This window comes from Electrophorus electricus, chromosome 15 (assembly GCF_013358815.1).
Source record: "Electrophorus electricus isolate fEleEle1 chromosome 15, fEleEle1.pri, whole genome shotgun sequence".
NCBI classification, from domain to species: Eukaryota; Metazoa; Chordata; class Actinopteri; order Gymnotiformes; family Gymnotidae; genus Electrophorus; species Electrophorus electricus.
Window position 1 is genome coordinate 6875541 of NC_049549.1, and position 24135 is coordinate 6899675.

General features: G+C 45.6%; 1 protein-coding gene across 2 annotated transcripts in view; it reads right to left on the minus strand.

Moving 5' to 3' along the window:
* fndc3ba (fibronectin type III domain containing 3Ba) overlaps nucleotides 1–24135 on the minus strand; it is a 97907-nt gene that overhangs the window by 26887 nt on the left and 46885 nt on the right. For both annotated transcript variants that reach the window (XM_027008531.2, XM_027008532.2), the window contains 7 exons: nucleotides 15087–15163; nucleotides 12049–12280; nucleotides 11433–11726; nucleotides 5875–5933; nucleotides 2074–2231; nucleotides 1366–1425; nucleotides 156–294 (listed from right to left, as the gene is read on the minus strand). In XM_027008531.2, coding sequence (XP_026864332.2) covers nucleotides 156–294; nucleotides 1366–1425; nucleotides 2074–2231; nucleotides 5875–5933; nucleotides 11433–11726; nucleotides 12049–12280; nucleotides 15087–15163 — 1019 coding nt within the window. The remainder of the gene's footprint in view (nucleotides 1–155; nucleotides 295–1365; nucleotides 1426–2073; nucleotides 2232–5874; nucleotides 5934–11432; nucleotides 11727–12048; nucleotides 12281–15086; nucleotides 15164–24135) is intronic.

Genomic DNA, 24135 nt, shown 5'->3' on the forward strand with positions numbered 1-24135 from the left:
AAATTTTGCCCAAAACTTTCAGTGAGGTAGGTGAGTGTGAGGCACGTGCGAAGTATATGAGTGCAAGGCGCATGTGAGGGTGTGTGAGGTAGGTGAGAGTGAGTGAGGTATGAAGGCAGGGGCGTGTGAAGGTTGGGGAAAGGGGCAGTTCCTACCTTCCACTGCAGGGTGAGGGAGCTCTTGGTGCGGTGAGACAGTTTTGGGAGAGAGGGGCAGTCAGGGGAGCTGCTGTGAGTTGTGAAAGTTCCCACCTCTGAGCATGAGCCCTTCAATGAATTACACATGGCATGCACTCTGCAGTAAACACACACACCCACACACAACAAATGCGACTAAAGATAAACAAATTCCTGATTCAGAGAAACAGAGTGACATACATAGCTAGCAACAATGTAAATATGTTCAATTACAGTACAATAAATTACAACTTATTTTCAAAGGTGTTTACACTGTTTATGAGTGTCTGCTGTGAGGTGGCAATCCTGAGGTAATTCCAGATTTAATTTCTGGCCCGTTTAGATAGCGGTGTCCCAGCACAGCCAGCTGTTCAAGTAGTGAGGTTAACAGTGCACCTGCTCCAAGCCTCATGACTCACCCAGACAGGCCCATACTCAATGACACCCTGTACTCTGAAACTAAGGTCAACAGAGCCCACAGACTAAATCAGCAAGATACTGATGTACTGATGTTAATGCTAAAGGATTTCGGAGCTCTGGAACTGCATAGCATTGCTTAGGTGTGGTCTGGTGTGAGGTGGGAACAGGAGAGGGTGTGCTCGGACGGCAAGGATGGGTCATTCTGTATACCTGTCCCTCACTCTTTCACTGTCCATTCAATTCCCCTTTTCTCCCACAGAAGATTTGATGGGGACAGGAGCAGATGGTTAATGGACAGAGTTAAGAAAGACCCTGTATTGTTGGTTCATTTGTGGAAGTCGATTCTCTGTTGGTTTATTTGTTTGTGTTGTTCGTTTCTCTGATGGTTTATTTGTTTGTAGTGGTTGGTTCTCTGGTCTCCCTGGCTTGACCCTAGTCCTCCTTCCCTTCCTCCAAGTGACTGTAACATTATGTAAATTATACCATGAATAGAACACCTACATATTGTCTACCAGGAACATGTTAATAACACTAAGCAATAAAACATGTAATAACACTGAGCAGTAAAATGGTAATAACACTGACATCTGAGGACAAAAATAAGCTTTGGATGCTCATCACACTCAACACACGCACTTTACTTGGCCAGCCTGAGTGATTGCCCTTCCAGATGTCATGTAGATTAGTCGATGTAAACAAAAATGTGTGTGTGTGTGTGTGTGTGTGTGTGTGTGTGTGTGTGTGTATATATATATATCAGCAGTCCTACCTTACATGGTAGTCTGTTGCTGGTCTGAGATCTTTCAGAGTGCATTCCAACTCCTCACCACTGGAATAGGACAAATCAGTCTTAAAGGTGCATTCTGGGATGCTGACACAATGGCTGTCTCTAATTGTTTTAACTTCTGCTTCCATTTTGAGTGGGCTCTTCTTGCAGCTCAGTTATTATGTTCTAACAAAATTCCACACGATCATAAATTACTTCATTATGGCCATGTTCTGCGGAAATTTAAGTTCCTTTTAGATTACTTTGACCCAAGGTTTTTACTTAGACCCAGCATATTCTTATTTAATGTAATATTTATTTATTTGATACATTGTTATTATCATAATATTCAGAGGTGGAGATCTGATACAATATGCTTGCCTCACACAATGAAACAAAACACCAGCAGAGGAAGATAGACCTAGCTGTACAAGTCTCATCAAATTCACTGACAGCTTTGGATCCAAGAACTTAATAATCATTAGCACAAATAGATCTTTCTAAGTCAGTTTTAATTTTTTTTTCTTCATATTTTAGCCAGCCGGATGGACCAAAACCAGGAAATATTTATTCAAGAAATACCCATTCTTTAGTTAGATTAACATCATATGTAATCATATGTTTTCTTTCAGCGTATTAATGGCCGATAACCAAAGTAAAATGGACATACATTTAGAGTATGTTTTCCCATTTGAGTGCAGCTGGTCTTACCTGTAGATGACGCGGTACTTGCCATCGCGGCCCTTGTCCGAGATGGTGACTTCGTAGGTGCAGGAGTACGGGTGGCCATCACTCTGTCTGTCCCGCTTCTGCAGGGCTGCTGGAGGCGACCACTGCAGCATAGCCGTGCGGGCCTGCACATTGGACACCTGCACGTAAAACAGCAGCATCCCTCAGCAATGGGTCATACACAAGACAGGTGCACAAGCCTAGTTGCCAGGTGTGTACTTAACATACTCCTGCACATAGCCCGGTACACATTTGGCACATTCAGGCACAAAGCCCAGTGCATAAGGTCAGTGGGACACTCAGATCAACAGTTAGTCACACATCTCTGTTCTGCAGTCATGGTGTTGCAGGGCCAGACAAAGGATAAAAAGATGGGGTTTTTTTTGTTTTTTTTGGTTCTTTTTCATCCCCCAAAGTGATTGGGGGGGTCGGGGGGGGGGGGGTGTGTGTGTGTGTCAAATTTAGGAAACACACAACGAGGGGAGAAGCCATTTTGAAGAAAGATCTTAGGTGAAGAAATTTTATGATGAAACCTCACTCAACCTCAGATCCATCTTCCCTGCATTTGCACTGAATATCAAAAACAGACATTTCTCATCTGCAGCGTCATATCTTCAAGTGAGCAGTTTCGAGATGGAAACTTTAAGCATGATAAACATACTGCCACGAAAGATGGAGGCCTACTTAAGAAATAACCCAACAAAGAAAACCCCACACCTGAAGTAATCTGCATAAACTAAACAAATGAAACTCTTAGGCAAGCTTTTGTCTACCCCATCTTCCCTGCATGGATTGTCAGATTGGCTAATGAAATGCTGCCCCTAGCACGCAGAAACGTCATCTTGCATGTCAGTGAGTTCCTTCAGCATTAAACCATAGTCCTTGGTCATGATGTGTTAACACTGTTCTGATGAACTCACAACCTGAAGTGTACAGGAGCAGGAACCAGCCCAAGGGGGAAGCAATGTGGTGTCCACCTGCAGCACTCGCCTGGAACTACAAGAACCACAGAGCCACAAAGCCTGGAGCTGCAGAACCCCAGAACCACAAAGCTCAGAGCCACAAAGCCTGTAGCTACAGAACCACAGAGCCACAAAGCCCAGAGCCACAATGCCTGGAGCTACAGAGCCACAAAGCCTGGAGCTTCAGAGCTACAGTATCTAGAGCCTGGACCTACAGAGCCCCAGAGCCAGAAAGGATGGTGCTACAGAACCCCAGAGTTACAGAGCCTGGAGCTATAACAGAGAGCAAGGCCGTGAGCTCCCCAGGAGAGCAGGTGAACGCCAGTGTCGTGAGCACTAGATCTCCAACTCAACTCTGTGCTGCTGCTGGAATAATGAGCTCCTCTCAAACATGAAACCAGTCTCTAGAAGGAATCTATCCTGACTAAGAACAGAAAACAATGAAAGCTTCAGGGTGTGAAGTCACCCTGTGGGTCAAGATTACACTGGAAATGTTCTCTGCTTTAAGCGTTCAGTCAGACCCCAGTTCTGATGGGTCCTGAGCAAGTTTCCATGATTTAACACCCCGAATTGAACAGAAGCTCTGCCTGACCACTGTGCAAGACAGCAGGTTCACAACAGGCCATTCAGTGTCTAACAGGGGAGATCACTCCAATCTGTATTAATCTGGAATTGACTTAGGCAGTGTGTCTGATGCATTACACATGCTTCTCTCTCATCTGCTTTTGAACACTCCAGCAAAGTCAGTAAAAAGGTAACAGAACTAAAGGGAAGATACCTTCAGCCCCTGCTGATTTAATTACAGCTGTGTTGAGTAATGTTTTAAATTGTAGTTGTATGTTTAAAAATACTGATGTTGACTAAAACTTTTGTACTTATTGTTTATTGCACTTAAGATTGTCTAAGATAGAGCTCATGTATTTTGCACATCTAGGCATCAGCACTGATCCGTGTATTTCTACAATATTCTAGTTCATTGGTATATATAACCTTCCATACTGGCTAGGATGTACCCTATGAGTAAATGACAAAGCACTTTTGTAAGTCACTCTGGATAAAAGCGTCTGCTAATCCCGTAAATGTACTTGTAAAAATAGTTATACACATCAGTATTAAAACTTTCATGTGAGTACATATGTAAGATACTTCAACCTCTGTTGCCATTTCTGTTTCCCCTCCTGTTAGTTGCTTCCTTCCTCTTGATTTTATTAACCTGATTTTTTATTCATTATTAAAGATTCATATCCTATGACTGGACTACCTGTTCTAGCTCAATCAAACCTGAAACTTGAAGGCCAAGCTCCAACTGCAGGTTTGTTAGGTGACCTCATAAGCTGCCAGAGGCCTGAGTCAAATGACTGACCATGATGGAGCTGGTCACACTGCACCCACTAGTAATAACAGCAGGCTGGGGCAGGCCCACAGACATATGCTGCTGTGCTACCAGTGTTTCCTTTTGAAACAACATATGCATTGTTTCAGCCATCTTAATGCATTGGTGCTCAACCCACTGTAGGTGTTGGATGGCTTCATGAATGAGCATAGGCTGAACAGAATTCTGAACGGAATTCAAAATGGCCTGCTATTCTAATAAATTGTGTCATTTCTATAATGGAAATGTTTGTTCAATCTAAGTAATGACAAGCGACATTGGTATGTTTTCACATGAGATATGATAAATTTTTGAAACCGGACTGCATATTTTCAAGTTTAGGGCTATATTATTTCTTGTTGCAGTACTCTAGGTCAAATGACACTTCATTAGGAAGAGACCCGGGATTGTTATAAGTGCTATAAGTAAGTACCTTTAAAGTGAATTTAAGTAAATATGCAGAAACAGAGAAAGTGCCCTTACACTTCAGATGGTTATAAACAGAATTTAATTTTGCTTTAAAAAAGGACAGCAATTCCTTATACCTGACAGAACAGCCATAAAAATGGGACATGAAGAAAAATCTGCAGCACCTTCTAATCTAATCTCTGACTGCTCCATCTGCAGTGTATGACCAGTTAAGAAAAAGACTTCAGTAAGTGTTCTTGGCATTGCATTTTCAGTGTATACAGTTTTGAGGAAAACCTATGGTCATGAAGAACAGATGAGCTAGACAGAGATTTTGAGATACCAGCTACAGTGGTATATTACAAATATTATTTATAATTTTATTAACATATTAAAAAGACTATATAGGGCTAAATTAGCTTTATTGTGCAAATGAGTTTTAAATGAACTGTTTTTCCCTTATACTCCTAAGATTTTAAGAGTAGTCAAATGTTCTTACTTCTTCTCTTCATACAGGAAGAGAAATATAGAGCACAGGGAATGGGACAAACAGTACTAAAAATGCATATGACTCAGCCCCAATGAGTTGTTTGTGTCTGTGGGGGAAAAAAAAGAAAGTGTAGCAGAATTGAAAAATAAGCCTGTAGTTGACAATAACAATACAGTATCACCACAGTGACTCATAAAAACAAGCACCTTCCATCATGAATGAGTAGATGACAACTTGCAACACACACTGTTTAAAGAAACTAAAACCACAACTACTTTGGCATCAGGTTACCAAAAACTCAAACATCCCTTAGGATGGCAAAATGCTGCCACCATGTGGCTGTATATAGAAATGCAAGTGGCTGATCAAGCGCACATACTAATGGTGGCACTATCCCACAACAAGAATATATGCATACTGCCACCACAAGCATGGGATTTGACGCCGGAGTATTCAAAGCATTTTGTGGTGGACATTTCCCACCATGCCACAGCAGACCTGACAGTATGGGTAGGACGCTATAGGTGGACCCATTCACACTCACAACTCACCTGTGGTTTCTCCATTTCTGAAAGAACATCTTGCAATTTCTTCACTTCTGAATCTTGATCTTCAGGATGAGAGGATGTGGAGGAGGGGGGGGGGAGAGAGAGAGAGAGAGAGAGAGAGAGAGAGAGGAGGATTATTACAAAATCAGGAAGTCACAGTAGGGAGGGGGAGGAATCACAGTAGGGAATAGGAGGGATGACAGTGGAAGAGGGATCACAAATGGGAGAGGGACCACAGAGATCACTTTATATCCCTGAAAGATTCGAGGTTAGACGATATTCAGAGGACGGAAGGCCAGAAAGACAAATTGTACATATTTAACACACACCAACTATAATAAAATAAATGGTGTGTGTGTGTGAGTGTGATCTGATAAGATCTCACAGTACTTGCTGTTCTCACAATAGCTCTTTTAGGACTCAGACCCCATCTGTGTAACAGTGAATTCAAGTAGTGTATTCAAGATGTTGGTATTTGGCTCTGTTAAATGTTCATGAAGCAAACGAGAAAAGAACACAAAATGAGAACTGGCAACCCTGGCCTGACCCCATCTGTGTGTGTCTCAGTCTGTCTTTCTCTCTGTGTGTCAATACATCCCTCTCTGTCTCTCTCTCCAGCTTATGCATATGATAGAGTGGGAAAGGTTGATAGGGAGGGTAGAGTGGGTAAGGTAGGCAAGTTGGGTAGGGTGGATGTGCTCATTTAAAGATGGATAAGGTGCAAGAGGATGCGACTCCCCCACCATCTACCAACCAACCCACAGAACACTGTACAACTCTAAGTAACCTCCCCACACACAGCCCCAAACATACCAGCTCTCTTTTCTAATGGTCTGCAGGGAACAACAGCAGACATGGTATGGCTGTACGTCTGTGTGTGTGAGTGTATGAGCATGAGTGCGTGTTTGTGTAGATGTGTCTGTGCGTATGAAAAGGTAAACTGTTGGGGACTACTGAGAGGATAAAAGCCTCTCCAGGAATATCAACAGAATTCTCAGACACCCAACGGTCATACAGCTAACTACACCAACAAGCTGTCTCAGTGTGTGTGTGTGTCTGTGCGCATGTATACAAGACCATACAGACATATAATCTCCTCAGACATCAGTCTTGTAAGTCTTAATGGCAAAAACAGCTCTCAGGAAGAAGTGGGATTGTTGCTAGTGGGCGTTGTGATCACTCACGCTAAACACCACTCAAAGGCAGTGTAGCACTGGCTTATCACTTTGTTTTTAGACAGATGTCTCCAGGAGGACTCCAAATGTACCGCTGAGAGAAATAAAAAGCTTGTGTTCACAGACAGACAGACAGACAGACAGACAGACAGACAGACAGTCAGACAGTCAGACAGTCAGACAGACAGACAATGCGTCACAAATGAAATCGCAAACATTTCACACTGGTGACTTTATGCCACCTGTTGGCCAAAGCCAGTATAAACAAGTGCTTGTTCACTGCTTCCAGTCCGAGTCTTGAGGGCCAGAGGCTTGAGACACTGAATTTAGGACATGTAGGCAGACTTCATAAGACAGACATACAGAGGCTGTTAATGAGATGCTGACAGGTAAAGAGGGAGAAGAGTGGGATGGATGGACAGAGGGAGGTGAGAGATTGAGAGAGGAAAAACTCCAGACTCATTTTCATCCCTGCATAGCACACATTCCACAGCTGGCTGGCTAATTGCGATCCTAACGCTGACACCCGCTCCACTCGATCACACTTAGATATACCCCACTTCCGAAGCTGCTGCCATCCCACCACAGTCCCCACACCCATAGACACACACGAAAGCATGCACACACACATTCTCCACCTGCAGGCACTAAGCATACCCCACTGCGGACGTGCGACATGTGAATAGAGCAGATGTGTGTGCCTTTTCTTGCACCCGTCTCATCAGCCACAGGAGTGTTTGTTTGTGGTGTGCGCATGCTAGCACTTGGTCTCCAACACACTTACACAAGTCTCCCAGTGACACTCAGCGAGAGTAACAACACACTGCTATTTCTGGTCTGAAACACACACATGCAGGACAGAACTCAGAGCATTAGAAAGAATGAGGTGGGAGGAGCGAGAGAGTAAGAGAAAAAGAGTACGCACACACACACACACACACACACACACACACACACCGCAGAGCCCAGCATTGCTGTTGCACTCCAGCACCTGACCCAATCACTCTGCGTGACTCCATAGTTGACACTGTGTCCACTGTTAGTAAGAGAAGGACGGGCTCCCCTTTGAGTCTTGGTTCCTCACAAGGTTTCTTACTCAGGCTCTAGGGAGTTTTTCCTCACCACTGTCACCCTTGGCTTGCTCACTGGGGCCTTGGACTCAGACATGTGTAAAGCTGCTTTGTGACAATGGCTGTTGTAAACTACATGAATAAATTTGACTTTGACATTTGACTGACTGTGGAGTCTTTCTGCTTTCTGGGTACCACCATCACCAACGACCTCAAGTGGAAGCAGAATATCCGCTCCATCACTAAGAAGGCAGAGCAGAGGATACACTTCCTGCGTCAGTTGAAGTTCAACCTGCCAAAACCATTGATGGTGCATTTTTCACTGATGGTGCATCTGCCATCACTGAATCCATACGAACCTCCTCCGTCACTTGGTACGCTGTGGCTACTGCCTAGGACATGGGCAGACTGCACTGTATCAACTCCTCTGCTGAGAGGGTGTTTGGCTGCAACCATCTGTCCCTCCAAGACCTGCACGCCTCTAGAACACTGAGGTGAGCAGGCAAGATCATGACTGATCCCTCACACCCTGGACTTGACATCTTCGAAACACTTCCCACTGGCAAGAGACTGAGGTCTGTTTTTTCCCCTTAACTGCAGCAGCCAGCCTCATCAACATGACCCGGGTCCCCCAATGACTTAAACCAAGATGCACTGCACACTGTATAAACTCACTGCATTGCACATCTTTTCCTATTTTCCCCCCTTTTCCTTACTTGCACTCTGTGAGCTCTTTTCCAGATGAATCCTTTAGTCCTTTTATCTATTTACTGTAACGTTTTAAAGTTTTATTTATCTACTATTTTTATAGTATACAGTCTTTAGATTTTTATAGTGTTTATTCTGATTGACATCATCAAGTCAAATTTCTTCTATGTGGAATTCTGATTCTGATGCTGCAGATCCGATCCCCATTCAGCATCCCTGCCCTCACACAGATGGGCCTTGTGCAGGGCTGTCCTGGGGGGGACTTCCCACACTCAAAGCGTAGCAGGCGCAGGGTTGCTGTTGGCAGTGTGTGCAGCAGCCATTCCCAGGGGCTGTCGGGACGTGGGTTATGGGAAAGTGTCTGGAAGATCTCAGGCCTGCCCTGGAACCCAGACAGCTGGGAGCTCACCCATGGCAGCTGCACGGAAGGCAGTGAGGTGGCCAGTTTCCCTGTGCCCCTCAATCCTGCCATTGCGCTGCAGAGCTGTGTCACTGCTGTGACCCCTTACCCAACAAGTCACACTGTAGTGGCCCATATAAGTAAAGTGTGTGTTTTTGTGTTTGTATGTTTACACATGAGTGTCTGGGACTCCCCCACAATGGAAGAACATCTCAGCCAAGATGGAGGATTAGGACACATCTGGTGCAGCTGGGGTGTTAAGGCCAGCCGGAATCTGCAAAAATCATGCAGAATACCACAGGTTTTCACAAGTGGAATCCATCACCTTCTGGCTCAACACAAACACTAAAGTAGAGCCAGAGTGAGTGAGAGTGTGTGTGTATGCATGTATGTGAGTGTGTATGTGTATGGGTGTTTTGAAGGATGTTATTCCTTCTTGAAGGCTTAGAGACTTTACTTTCAGGATGGAGCAGGTGGCTGAAGCATCAGACTAGCTGTGCACTGTGTCCTTTACTGTGCCTCTACTGGGCCTCTAAGCCCTGTCAATGAGACCTAACAGCGAGTATCTGGGCTGTGTGATTGGCTGATTTGCATACTGAACATACAGACAGCACCAGACTGAATGCTGGGGTTGGTGTAGTGGACTCCAGGCTGGTGTGAGTGTAGTGGACTCCAGGCTGGGGTGTTTTTTTTGTTTTTTTTTTAAATATCTACATGCATCTGGAATTCAGCTGCAATTCAGTGAGGACACACCCACACCATAAGCAGTTCTGGATGACACACCCACACCACCAGCAGCATGACAACATGACAACCTACGGCAGGAACTGCTCAGCCAAGTTCAGCTGCTTTACAGAAGGATATGGATCAGTTGGACTGCGCTCACCTGATCTCCAACATGGTATTGAAAGCGAAACAGACCGTGTGCACGCATGAGTGTGTGCGCGAGCATGCATGAAATCCGAAGGCAAAATCCTGAACAAATCCAGCTATAAATCAGATCTGTAACACCAGCTGAGTGCTTTATCATCTGTCATCTTTAGTGGATCTCAGCCCCCCGCATTTGACAACAACAAGCGTGGGTCAAATGCAAGGTGGACTGGTGGGATGGGCTACGCCGTAAAGCCAAACTCGGCTGCTCTCCACTAGGTGGTGTCTGACGGCATGTGTTACTCTTGGTTCACTGTGGTTTCAAGTGAACAATAGCTAGAGATTACTCCCCTTATCTAGAACATACATCCACTTTGGAGCATGATGGTGTGTGTGTGTGTGTGTGTGTGTGTGTGTGTGTCATATGGGAGTGGGTAAAAATGCTGAAGAAATGAAACGCCAAGCCCTTTAATTTCTTCAAGCCGTTTCATACATGTCATTTCCATGACATCAGCAAATAACAGGTCCCACACACACCTACATGGAGAACTGCCACAATGCCCATTTTTATGGTCAGTGCAGAATTAGGGTGATCCTGGGCTGAGGAAGAGGATGACTACTACAAGAACCTCCCCACCTGAGACATCAGGCCAGTCTGGTACTGACACAAGCGTGGCAGATGTAGTTGCTGAGGAACCATATGGTTTTTGTGAAGCACAGCAGGGGCGTTTAAGCAATTCTGCATAAAATAATGAGTCACTAAAAAATAATAAAGCCCAGAAACACACAGAAGGAGAATGATGCATGGGAGGAGGTGGAGCCTCTCCACCAGTCCCCATGTAGGGGGTGTGGTTATATAAAGGGGGAGGACATGAGCCTCAACGGGGGCCCTTCAGCACAAGAACACAACACTGTAGGTATGTGGGTCAAGCCCAAGCTGACCAACAAGGGCTACATTGTAGGAGCAGGAAAACTGATAGCACCTCCTCTACTGCCAGCTAGCCAGAAGAATGGACCCACCCACCTCTCTGGCTCCTTCCTGCCCTTTGTCCGTCCCAAACATTTGTACACATTTAATTAATTAAGCATAACATTCACTCCCCGAGATGCTAAAGCTCAAACGTGTGTTTTAATCCAAAAGCATATTCCCTTTCTTATTACACAACTTGCAATGCTAACTGACTATTGATGGTACATCCGTCACACACACATATACAGACTTACACCCAGAGAGACTCATACACACATACACAGAGAAAATACACAGGAATAGAGAGATCACAGAGAAAGCACAGGCAACAGTAAAACACAAGGCTTCTGTTCTGTCCAGATGCTCACCTGGCATGTCGGGCTCCTGACTCCTGGGGCTGCTCCGTGGCCCTCGGCCCACCTTCTTGGCTCCGGGGCTGGCTCCACCCCCTCCCCCCAACCCCCCTCCACCTCCCCCTCCACCCGCGTGGCTCTTGCTGTAGCCATTGTAGACACTGCTGCAGGTCATGGCACTCTTGTAAGTGGACGAGGGCAGGCTGTTGGCGCAGTTCTGCCGCTCCACCCGCTCCTTCATCTTCTTGGGCTGCGGCTTGTACTGCTCCTCCCGACCCCCGTAGTTCACTCCAAAGATAGGGATAATCTCTGGAGACACGCAAACACACACATGCGCACGTGTTCACAGACACACGTCACATTAGTAAAACATTATGGTCATAGCTCATCCAGCCAGCACTATGCTACATAGATGGCTCTCGGTTCAAGCCCCAGAAGCCTCACTGCACTGCACACGCGTCTTTTTCCAGGACAGGCACACCCGACCTCAAGTCATTGGGCGACTGCACGGTGACGCTCGAGCCCTTCCGGTATAGAGTCAGGCGTGTCCGAGCAGGTGGAGCGGGGCGTCGTCTGCAGTGCAGCACAGCAGCAGGGCGGAGAACCCAGTTGAGGAGAGGAAGCGTCTTACCTTCATTGTACATGGGCGGGAGGTGGTGCTGGTAGAACTGGGGGGGGGGCATGTCCCCAGGGCTGACTGGTGGGTAGAAGGCTGTGTGGGAGTTGGGGATGAAGTGGGGGTGGGTCATGTATGGGGATAAGTGGTGGGTGGGGGAGATGGCAGGGGAATAGCTTGGGGGGTAACACTCGGGAGACTGGGGAGTTACCACCACTCTTCTGACTCCGGTGTTATCCTCAAGCACCTACAGAGAAACAAAATGATGATGGTTGATGGATCTCTCCATCAGTCATGCATCCAAGGCTGTTCAGTCAGCCATTAGGCTTTTGTGAGCATCTTTTTACACTGTGATCTTTGAGCAAATATGTTGATGTGTGGAGGAGCTGCGAGGGAGAAAAATGGCTGGAGTGACTATCAAATATGCAGTACACATTTGAACCTTGACTTTTGGACAGACAGAGCAGCATCATTCGGACATCATTCAGACAAATTTCAGATTGGCACATAAATTCTTTCTGTGAAGGGGGCATGTTTAGAGATGATCACTTATGCAAACTGAACCTGCACCTAGGCACCTCACCCTTAACCTCTGACCCCGCAGCAGACTCAAGCAGTCACATAAGAGCAATGCTGAATTCAGCTCTGGTCATGCAATTAACCCTAAACCAGAACCTCCAACACATCTCAATCTAATAGATCGTTAGGGATAAACAGGAGATGGCTGAATCCATTCCTGCCATTCTCTGATCCCTGATCAGTATCCCTGCCATTCTCTGATCCCTGATCTCTGATCCCTGATCTGCCACACCCTGATCCTGTGCCTGCTGCAAGTCTCACGCATCTTATATAAGTGTGTCTGTTTTCTGCTCTAAGCTGGCATATACATGGCCTGCTCTAAATCTCTCTCACACTGTCACACTCTTAATAGTTGCCAGATCTGTATACCAACCACACACCCATCTTCACTGCCCCCATGTCTCTCCCGGTCTCATTTATCTCTCTCTGCCCTCCCCTCCCTCTCTCTCTCTCTCTGCCTCTCTCTCTTCCCCTCTACTCTGCCCACCATTATTCCTGTTTTGCGCCATCTGCAAGGGCAGAGTCCAAAGCGTGGGAGAGGATCGTTACGAACCTCTGTCCGTATACATAAACTGTGTTTTCTCGGTTCAGACCCTTCAGGGAAATGACATCAGCAGGGTGAGTATGTTATAGCCCTGTTGCCCCAGACTGAGGGCAGGCCATCAAGTTTTTGAATGACAGAGGCACTTTAACCGAGTCAAACATTTACTTCAAAGTAACAAAGTGCTTCAAAGTAACACCACCAATTCCCCAAACTCGCTGGCAAGCACAGTGAGGCTTAAGGGAAGAAGTCTGACAGGAGAAGTACTGCAACTCCCTCGGGGTAGCTGTGCTCCGGCTGGCTCCCGCAAACTGTTACGGCGGATGACGTGAGCTGTGACCTGTTCTACGGTAAATGAGGAGAGAGGGGCACTGCAGTGTGCCAGGGCTAGAACAACTGCTGAATAGAACAAAAAGAACCATCTGAGGTGAATTAAGGTCATAATCTCTTCCTACAGAGACTTATGGTGATGCTCCAAATAATTAAAGACAAAAATACAGGTTTAAGATTTGTAGTGGACTTCCAGATCAGTGATTTGGGGAGTGAAATACTGACCTCCCTGTCTGGGCTAGCAGGCAGGAGTGAGTGAAGATCAGGCTATATACACATTCTTATGGATAATCTCATCATGACTCACTACTGGCAGCTCTTCAGGTGACCACATGAGCCTCCACAAATCTGAAAACCTATCCGAGTCCACCCTGATGCACAACATTTCTTAGGAACTGCCTCAGGGTGACACATTCAGTCCATGAGAGAGTGAAAGAGAGGAAAGAAAGAGATGAAAAGGACAAATAAACCTGCACAATCACTTACTCACTCCCCCTGCCGTGCCCTGGCTCAACCTCTCTGTCTGCCCTCCTCCCCATGGAGATAGGTTGTAGGTAGCTCTGGGCAAAGCTGCTTCTGTACTCAAGCAGAGCCCAAGGACATAGAAGGAATGTGTTTGTGTGTGTGTGTGTGTGTGTGTGTGTGTGTGTGTGTGTGTGTGTGTGTGTGTGTGTGTGTGTGTGTGTTTGTATGTGTGTGTTTGTATGTGTGTGTGCGCGTGTGTTTGTGTGTGGAGTTGCACCTTAAACAGATATTGATAATGAGCTCCTTCTGTCCAAACTATGAACTAGTACAGAATGATATGTTTAAAATTAGGAAACACACACACACACACACACACATAAATTCTAGGGTATGTATCTTGCACACCCATGGTGCCATGAACAACCAGAGAATCAGGCATGTTGTCTTGGTAAGTCACCTCTAGAGCCACCTCTGTCTCTCACCCGCTCACTCTGGCTCTACTTGGTCAAAATGGTTCAGTCCCGTTATATTTAAGATACTGAAAGAAACTACCCCATGGCAACACAGTTGGAAAAGCATACAGCAGGGCCAGGAACTTTGGTCACATCTTGCATAAACTTACTTGAGCAAAAACACAAGAAGAAAAATAGTAAGCAGGAGATGGAAAATGCGAGCAGACACCCATCAAACAGACTGCCTGTCATCTCTATCAAAAGCAAGGAGAAATTAACATCAAACTGGCATGCATCACCTACCATTATTATTACTGCTGAAACATGCAAGCTAGCATGTTAGCGCTAGACGAGTCAATGAAACAATAACGTAGGATAAATGACCCGTGTCGCTAGCTGCTAGTTAAAAGTAGTTTCTACTCCATCAACTGACGCCTAGAATGTTTCAACAACAGCATGTTTGCACAAATACTTTGTTCATTGGTGCGGCCTGCTGAAATGCTAACAGGAATACACTTTGCCAGACACATAGTGAGCAGTGGTCTAACAGTCCGGAATATGTTCCTAAAATAATTTTCTCCATAAATATATTGAAAACAAGTGGAGCTTGGATACAAGTGGAGTCCTGCAGATTTATACACTCCCTCTTACACTTTAAATACTCACGCACGCATGCACGCACTCACCTGGGAGATATAGCCAGGAGGCACATGGATTGGAGGAATCGACCCATTGGGTGACATCATTGGAACTTCAGCAGGCCCTGTGTGTGGAGAAGAGACAACCGTCAAACACTCTGATGAACACACACACGCACATGCACACACACACACGGCAGAAGCCAAGAGAAGCACTGATTCATCAATCAGCATCATTTATTTTTGTACATAACACACAAACAGGCGCAGATACACAGGCGCGGATACACACAAACACTATATGAGATCATACTGAAACATGAGCAGGACATGGTGCTGTGGGGGGGGGGGGGTGTCCTGCCTTCTGGGACTCAAAACTAGAACATTAAGATTGTTCCCAGCAACTGTATGGTAACCAGACACACACACAAACCTCAGACACTCAAATACAAACACATCCGCACACATGCGCACACACAGTTCCTCTCAAAAGTGATGCACTATGATTGGTTTCTGATGCATGAATGACTTTTCCACTTCTGTCTACTATGGTCTCTCTCGGTCTCTCCCTATCCCGGTCTCTCGTCTCTCTCTCCAGGGTTTTTGCTTCTCCCACTCTGTTTTTGTGTCCCTCTCTCTGGCCATGAGAAAAGCCTGTTAGAGCCATCAGTGGCCCTGAGGCAGCAGCGTTACCAAGGTTCGCTCTGGCCGACGTAAATCAGGTGGTGGACGGTAATGCCTTCTGGTTGACACCTCAGTAACTACAAAAGCACGCCGGCCTCCTCACAAGAACACAGCTACTATGTCATATCCTGGAGGAACATTCCAGAAGGCCCAGAGCCATTTGTAGTGGCAGTAGCAGACACAGGAAGAAGAGGCCGACCAGCGTGCCTCAGGACACCACTCCATGGCTGAAGGCCTGCGGCAGCACCTTCCACCTCAGCTGAATTGGAAAACAACAGTGGCCTGAATAAAGGAGCACAGCTTGTGAGCTGATGTTGAAAATAAACGCCCAGCCACGCAGAGGGTGATGCACCATGTGGCCCAGGCATTTAATAGCCAAGCTCTATTGTCTGTGCATATGAAAGGCAGGGAGCATCAAAGATCACAAAGGCTCCATTAAATAGGGGTGGAGCCATGAAGGCAGGCCGAGTGTGAGGAGCGCAGTAGAGGCAGAGTAAATATTTGGCAGGAGTGGCAAGCAGCAGCGTTTTAGAAGCCATGACTCTACTGGCGGCTCCAGCTGACATCAAAGCACCTTTTTTGGTAAGAGTGAAGGAGGGGTTCTTACTGGAAGAGCTTTAAATGTGTGTGTGTGTGTGAGAGAATGTGTGTGTGACTGAGTGAATGTGAATGAGTGAGAGAAAAGAGAGAGAGACAGACAGACAGAGACAGAGACTTCACAGGGGACATGTGTATGCATGTAGTAAAACATGGTGTTCTTACAAGTGTAATGAGCATATTAGTGTATTAGGAACAGCCCGTCAGTCAGTGTGCATGAATCTGTGTGTGTGGGAATGTTCATGAGTGGGTGTGTACCCTGCAAATTTACCCCTCTTCACCAAACACAAGCAAAGTCTAACATCTATATGCCCACTGAGCCATGCACACATGACATACAGCACACGCATACACAGACTACATAAAAAGAAGAGAATAAATACCAGTTGATAAATAGTAATGGAAAAAGCAAGAGTTCCAGCTGAGGCAGAGGAAGAACAGGCTGTGTGCAGAAACTGCCTGATAATGTGTGTAAATGTTCCTTTGTGTGAGCAAACATCTTGAATTAATAAATAATGATACAAGTCCATGGCACAGAGAAGTGTCTCCTTAAGAAAGCATACTGGAAAAATGGTAGTAACAAAATTTAAATATCACTGAACAGATCCATCCATCCATCCTTCCCTCTCTTGGCTGGGAACCTAAACCAAAATGGTAGCACCAAACAATGCGTAACAACAGGAGAATGTTGCCATTGGACATGGTGGAGTGTGTTATTGCCAAAGTTGAGGATGTGTATGTGCACTGCTGTGTTAAGGAAGATGTTCAAAAGGAAAGCTGGCAGCGTGAGATGGTTGTTCTGGAGCAACACCGTGTGCTACCTAACTGTACACCTAAGACAGATAGTGTGGAGACATGTGCACCTAAGACAGGTAGTGTGGAGAGACAGAAACCTAGAGAAATTGACTGTCAGAAAGAAAGGAGAGATAAAGAGGAAGAAAGAATGAGAGAAATAGTGAGAAATGGAGAAAAAGAAAGGGGTGAAAGAGAGAAGGAGATAGAAAGAGAAATGTGATTCAGTATTTGTCTCCTACTTTGTGCACAGTGGGTCTGGGGGAGCCGCCAGAATTTAATAGGCATTTGACTTGAGGCTGGATATTGTGGTCCGGTCAAAGTGTGTGTTTATAGACAGATGTTGCTACCTCAGGGATTCATCAGTCATACACACTCTCACATATGCACACAGCATTGAGCAGAGTATGAAGCACACAAAGTGCCCACACTAGGCCCACACCCCCTTACACCCAGCCCACCTTCTCCACAGCCTTCCAGAGAGCACTGCACCAACCACCCCACTACTCCACCACCCTCGTCTTTGTGCAGCGCCTCCACCCTCCCAGAGCATCGCTGCTTCAGTTATCTGCAGAACGGTGCTCGTCCCACAAAACTAGCACACAGGAGCAGGGAGTCAATTGTCACCAGGACCACATGCACATCACTCGCTCTGGCTCCCGAGTGGCCACCACTCCAGGGAACATGCCATGTCCCTCCAAAGTCGTGCAGCACAGCCAGAATGCTCTGCTTTCAGCATTCCTGCATGAGTGCCATGCTCCAATACAACCTGCCACATCAGCTCTGCCAGCTGCTGCTCACAAACCACCCACACTCCCAAACGCTCCCACTCTATGGACAGAACCAAAAATTTGGAGGGTGTTTAAAAATTTCAGATGCTCAAACAATTTTACTTATATCAAAAATAATGCCACTGTGTTCCACATACCATGCCTTTTCCAGGACTGGCCTAAATACACAAGCACACGCGCACACACACCCGCGCACACACACGCCCACGCACAGCGTTGGAAAGATGGGGCCAAGTTCAGCAGAGTGGAAGACCTCTAAGAGCAGGGGTTCCTTTTCCATGGAGCAGCTCGTGGAGGCGAGATCAGCTGTTACAACTCCTGAAGAACTCAAGAGGGCGCTGCCATTCAGAGCTGCTGTCCGAGTTCACCCTCCCAGTCTAGCTGTGCCCCTGCTGCCCTTGCCCAGTCTGTGCGTTGCCCCTCTTACACCAACCCCTACACGCCCATCGATAGCCCCCATAACCTGAGACCCCCCACCACCCCAAGACTACCTCAACCCCGGCTACTCCTACTCGGCCCCTGCTCCCATCCCTCCTACAGCAGCCCCTGCAACCATTACCCCAGTGCCTGCCCCTCCACCAGTTGTCCCCTCATCCGCCTCCTCCATCTGCACAAGAGCCTCTATTCAGGTCTGCAGTACAGAGACACTAATATGCTCCCAGTTGGTAAATGTGTGTTTGGACAGTCTCTGCAGCGCTTAGCAAACACCAGCATTCCTGCAGCTATGCGCGTGTGTGCGCGAACCCACACACACCCACCCACACCCACACACACACACACACACTTTCTCTGTCTGCCTGTCTCTCTCTCTCACATAGCACATTATGTTCCCTTAGCAGTCCTGTGGGATCCAGAGGGACCAGATCTTCCAGTAAGAAACGACGTGTGTGTGGAGTAGGTGGAGGAGGTGGAGGAGCTGCTCTCTCATGCAGCCACTGCACTGGAAAACACACAAGAGTAAGAGTAAGCCCCAGTAAGAGCTGTGGACAGCTGTCTCACCAGGGGTGGTGGTTAAACAAAGACAGCGACTAACGGGTGGGAGAGACTGATGCAGGAATTTAGAAAAAAAAAACAAAAAAAAAAACCTAAAAGCAGGCAGATATGCAAATAATATAGACATCTACAGACTGTATAAGTCTTAGTCAGTAGACAGGGATATTTTTACCCTATTGCTTATTCAGCCAATACAACATTTGCTATTTATGAAACAAAGGACACGGAGAAATTAGTTTACTTTTGCTTCTGACTTCATTAGAGATGGATCCTTTACAGCCTGAGGTGGTTTGGTTCCAAGAAAGGAAGGTGTGGACACAAGGAGGCTGGACCCCACACTTGGGCTGGACCCCCACACGTGAGCTCAAGCAAAGAATTATCACCAAGGTCATGGGTTCAGTTTCCAGACAGTACACATACAGTCATTCTGACAAACCATCTATTCACTCTGGAAGGGCGCGCCTGCCAAATGCCGAAAATGCAAATGAAAATGTGGTTGGAGAATATGATCTATCTGTAATCTCCATTCATATCTGTAATCTCCATTCATAAGATTTCCCATCATTGTTCCCTTGATTCATCTTTACAATCATCACTCAGAGTGTCCCTGAATGGCCTGTCTGTCGGGATTGCCTGCATTAGCTTCAGTCTCCCGCCAGCCAATAGGTGCGCATTATGATGGCATAGCTCAGACGAACACCATCCAACACAAATTAACTAATCTTGGCATGTGATTTTAAACACACAAAAACAGATTTGTTAAAAAGGCTAATTAATTTATATAAATGGGGGAAAACATTTCAGAATTCCAACAAAAACAGAATAACAGGGACCAGGTTGTGTTGAACAGCCTGTAAATGTAAAATCTGCACACCGGTGTGTGCTGCACATGCGCCCAAGATGAACACAAAACAAAATACTAAAATCAAGGAGTCATGTGTGCCTTCCTCCAGGAGTTGATAACCCTTAAGATTAAAAATACCACATTGCTCTGATAAAAAGGTTACATTCTCAGGCGTATCAGATGTTATCCTGATATTGCTGAGGTTGGTGAGCTCAACCCTGTAGCACCTTCCACCGCAGAGCTAACTAAGCTGCTGAACGCTTTTCCAAGCAGAGGTGCATGTGCATGTCTGTGGCAGGCCATGCTTCAGCTGGGACAGTCTGACCCACTTTTACAGGCTAGAGGAGAGTGAAACAAGACTGGAGAACAGCAGAGCCATATGCACCACCCTTCTGTTTCACATAACCAGAAAAGTAACCACGCACAGAGTAGACCTGCCACAGGGGTGTGTGTGTGTGTGTGTGTGCGCGCGTGTGCGCACAGGCACAGATGCAGACACTGGTGCAGACTGCATCCCTCGAGGGAATGTAGAATGCATGTGTGAGGTCATTGAGAGGGTGCTTGGGAAGTGGAGGCTCGCACTCTCAGCCAGTCGCAGTGTGTTTGGCCTGTTGTGTGTTTATCCAGTGCTGGATAACATCTGGATAACATTGCAATGTCTACAGGGACCCTACGGCACACTGCTGTAGTTGGGGATTGTGGGGAGTTTTGCAAAAGTGTGTCCACACACACAGGCCTATGAAGCAGTTTATTGCTACATTGAGTATTAAAGGAAGGTAAAAGAATATACAATCCTTCAAAGCTAACACCCACACCCACACCCATTGTGTGTGTGTATATGTATAGATATCTCTCTCTCTCTCTCTCCCTCTCCATCTATATATATCTCTATCTATATCTATCTATCTATATCTATCTATATATACACACACATACATACACACACATATATACACACACAAATATGTATTATATATATATATATATATATATATATATATATATATATATATATATATATATATATATATATATATAAAATATTAATATATATATATATATATATATATAAAATATTAATATATATATATATATATATATATATACACACACACACACACACAGTAGCAGAATTTTAGAACAAATTTCTTCTTCTCATCGTCTCACAAAGTGGCAGGTCAATCTGTAAACAAAATGAAGAATAATGGCTTCTACTTTCACAGCAAATGTGACAAATTCCAATATGTGCACTTCTATACAAACATCAGGCAAGATTTCTCAGCTCAGGGTAGCCTGGCTCAATTGTCTCCTGTGTTTTATCTGCCAGCCATGTCCTTAACACTCTGGGGTTTGTCCACAGCTCTGCTCTTTGACCAAACCAACCCTTACAAACACGCTGAGCTGGAAAACATACAGCACATCAGCTGACTTCCTGCTTCACCATTAATGAGCTCTAAAGGGGAACAGAAAGAAAAGAATGAAAGAACGTAGGATGCATACACATGCACGCATGTACACAGCAATGTATACACTGCATGTAGTTAATAAAAGCCAAATACACAGGCTGAATCTCAGGCAGGCCTGGGTTAGCTAACCACATAGGATCCATGACATATGATGAAGCAAGTTCCAACAAGCTGCAGAAAGTGCATTCAGCCCTTATCATCAACATTCCATCTCTCTCTCTCTCTTTCTCTCTCTCTCTCACACACACACACACACACACACACACACACACACACACACACACACACACACACACACACACACACACACACACCTTTAATCTGACCTCAGATTTCTAGATTTAAAATGTGTCCTGTTAATATAAAGCAATCAATGATTATACACTTAAACGTTAGAGGTTCTACATTGTACATCACCCACATCGCATGCACGTGCACACACAAACACTCATGTGACTTCATATCTAGGTTTGAACTGTATCCCATGCCGTTTTTTTTTTTTAATATAATGCATTTAAATTCTACATTGTAGTCTGCAACCACATCACACACACCCATGCTGATGCACAGCTACCCTACGAGAGCACGAGCTTTCTGTAGAGAAATACAATGCCAAATACAGCCTCCATTTCCCCAGAGGAGTGTACCACCAATGGGATTATTGGTTTTTCTCAGGCTTAAATGGCAGCAAGACAGTTCAGCAGGTAATGCCTCTGTCCCCACAGGCGCTCGCTCTCCATAGCTAACCTGCTCCTGGGAAGCTTTTGCTGCTGTTGGACTCAGGTGAGCACAAACGAGTTGTGTAAAAGAAGTTTTGCCTGCGTGATTCCCATGTCAGACCCCAGAGTAGATGCTTTATTTATTTATTTTTAAGTGAAAAATAAGTGGGCACACAGGCTAAGGCACATAGGTAGTGGCAACAAAACCTGCTTCAGGCCACACCCTGCACCTCCCACCTACTCTTATTACACCTGGGCATCTCCCACCTACACCCATTATTCTTAGGCATTTCCCAAATACACCAATTATACCTTTTACTTCAACCAAATCTTTTTTTTTTTTGGGATTGTTCTTCTCTGAGGCAGCACACTGCTCTCAGAAAGCCAGCAGGGCAGAGGCTGCAGTGTGTGCCAGTCACCCACCTGTGCAAGTGTTTGAGCTGAAAATTCGAAACCTTGGGAGCATGAGAACCTTTGGATGCGCTGAGGCCTGAGAAGGGCTCATTGTGAGGGGAAAGCACGCCAGGGACTTGTGGTGCATGCTCAGCTTACACTCCCCCTGACCTCCACAGCACCACAGCGGGGCTTTGTGAGAGAGGAAAGGTCCTGAAGGCTGAACCCCACGAAATTTCACCCTACGAGGCACTCTGAGAAGAAAACCTACCATCCTTTGTAAGCTCCAACATTATCTCAAATCATAGTCTGTTTCACTGGCATGTCTTTTACTTAGTCTGTACAAAATATTAAGATAAAATATATATATGAGAAACACACACACACACACACACACACACACACACACACACACACACACACACACACACACACGCTTACTTCTCTCCCTAGCTCACAAAGTCTGGAAGTCTGACTTGGTGGGTTACAAGAATGTAGGGGATCCACACGCATGTGTCTCCATCAGTGTGGGGATGGTGTTGAAGGTGGGTGGTCTGTCCTATACTGAAATGTAAACCACTGGACCTCAGTCCATACTCTTCAGTACACCAAAAACCAACATGATCCCATAGCATACCACTCCAAAAAGAAGCTGCAATTTCTCACTACAACACCCCAAAACAATGGAATCCCAAACACAGAAAATGCCAGGGAAAACCTGTAAAAAAAACAGCACACCTACAGTGGGATAGGCAAAAGCCATGGCATCCCAATGCACAGAGGATGTGCTCCTGCTGGGAGACTGGGGTTTAAACAGGCCATACAAATGTATCCAGCCAGGGAAACTGTGCAGGGTCAGAACCCCGCGAGCAACAGGTAAACAAGGCGCACTGATCACACGCTGAGAGGCACCAATCACATATTGAGACATACAGGTGACCGAGATGCCCAAATCACACACCAATCATACAGGCAACTGGGACGCACCAATCACATACCAAAACGTACAGGCGACCAAGATGCATCAATCACACACCGATCTAGGCCAATATACGCATTTATATAGGCAGAAACTCATTTGTTCTTTCTCTCTTCATATTGTGCACTCCTTCTCTCTCACAGACAGACAGATATACACCACTGAGTCTGATGGTCATCATCTCTTATTTGAGAGTCTTATGGCTGTAGTGTCCTATTCTGGATCAAACTGCAACAGATGCACATAAAATATGAGACTTGCTAAGTTTGGTTGATAGAAGCCTTTTTGCTTTTATTAGCATGCTGCTTCTGCCAAGGCTGAGTATGCCTGCCCATATGATCCGTTTCCTCCCTGACCCCATGCCAAAAAGAACAGCACAGCTATTCAGTGTTGGAATGGCTGATCCTTCCTTGTTTGAGTCTTAAACTGAACTCTGTTCCACCAAAGCCAGTGATTGGCTGGTGTCTAAAAAAAATGGAACTGGCCATAGAACATTATGTTCATTGATGATGCCATAAAAGAGTAGATAATGGGTTCAGTGTAGCTTCGGTTGGTACGACACTGATGATTACAGTTTTGTACTAAGGAGTTCTGTCCAGCAGTGTGATGGAAAGGATCTTCTAGAGGTGCAGACTTGTAGGAGGTGCTGAGTTACTCTACTGATGACTTCTGTTTTATGTGTGGTTTGTCTCATCTTTCTACTGACTGTAATAGCAGCAGAGTCTCTGGAGTGGGAGTCATCAGCACAGTGACATTTGCACACTGTAGTTTATATGCTCAGTGATATACTCAGACTTCATTTTTTGCTAGTCCTCAATCTTTTTAGAATAAAAATGTTC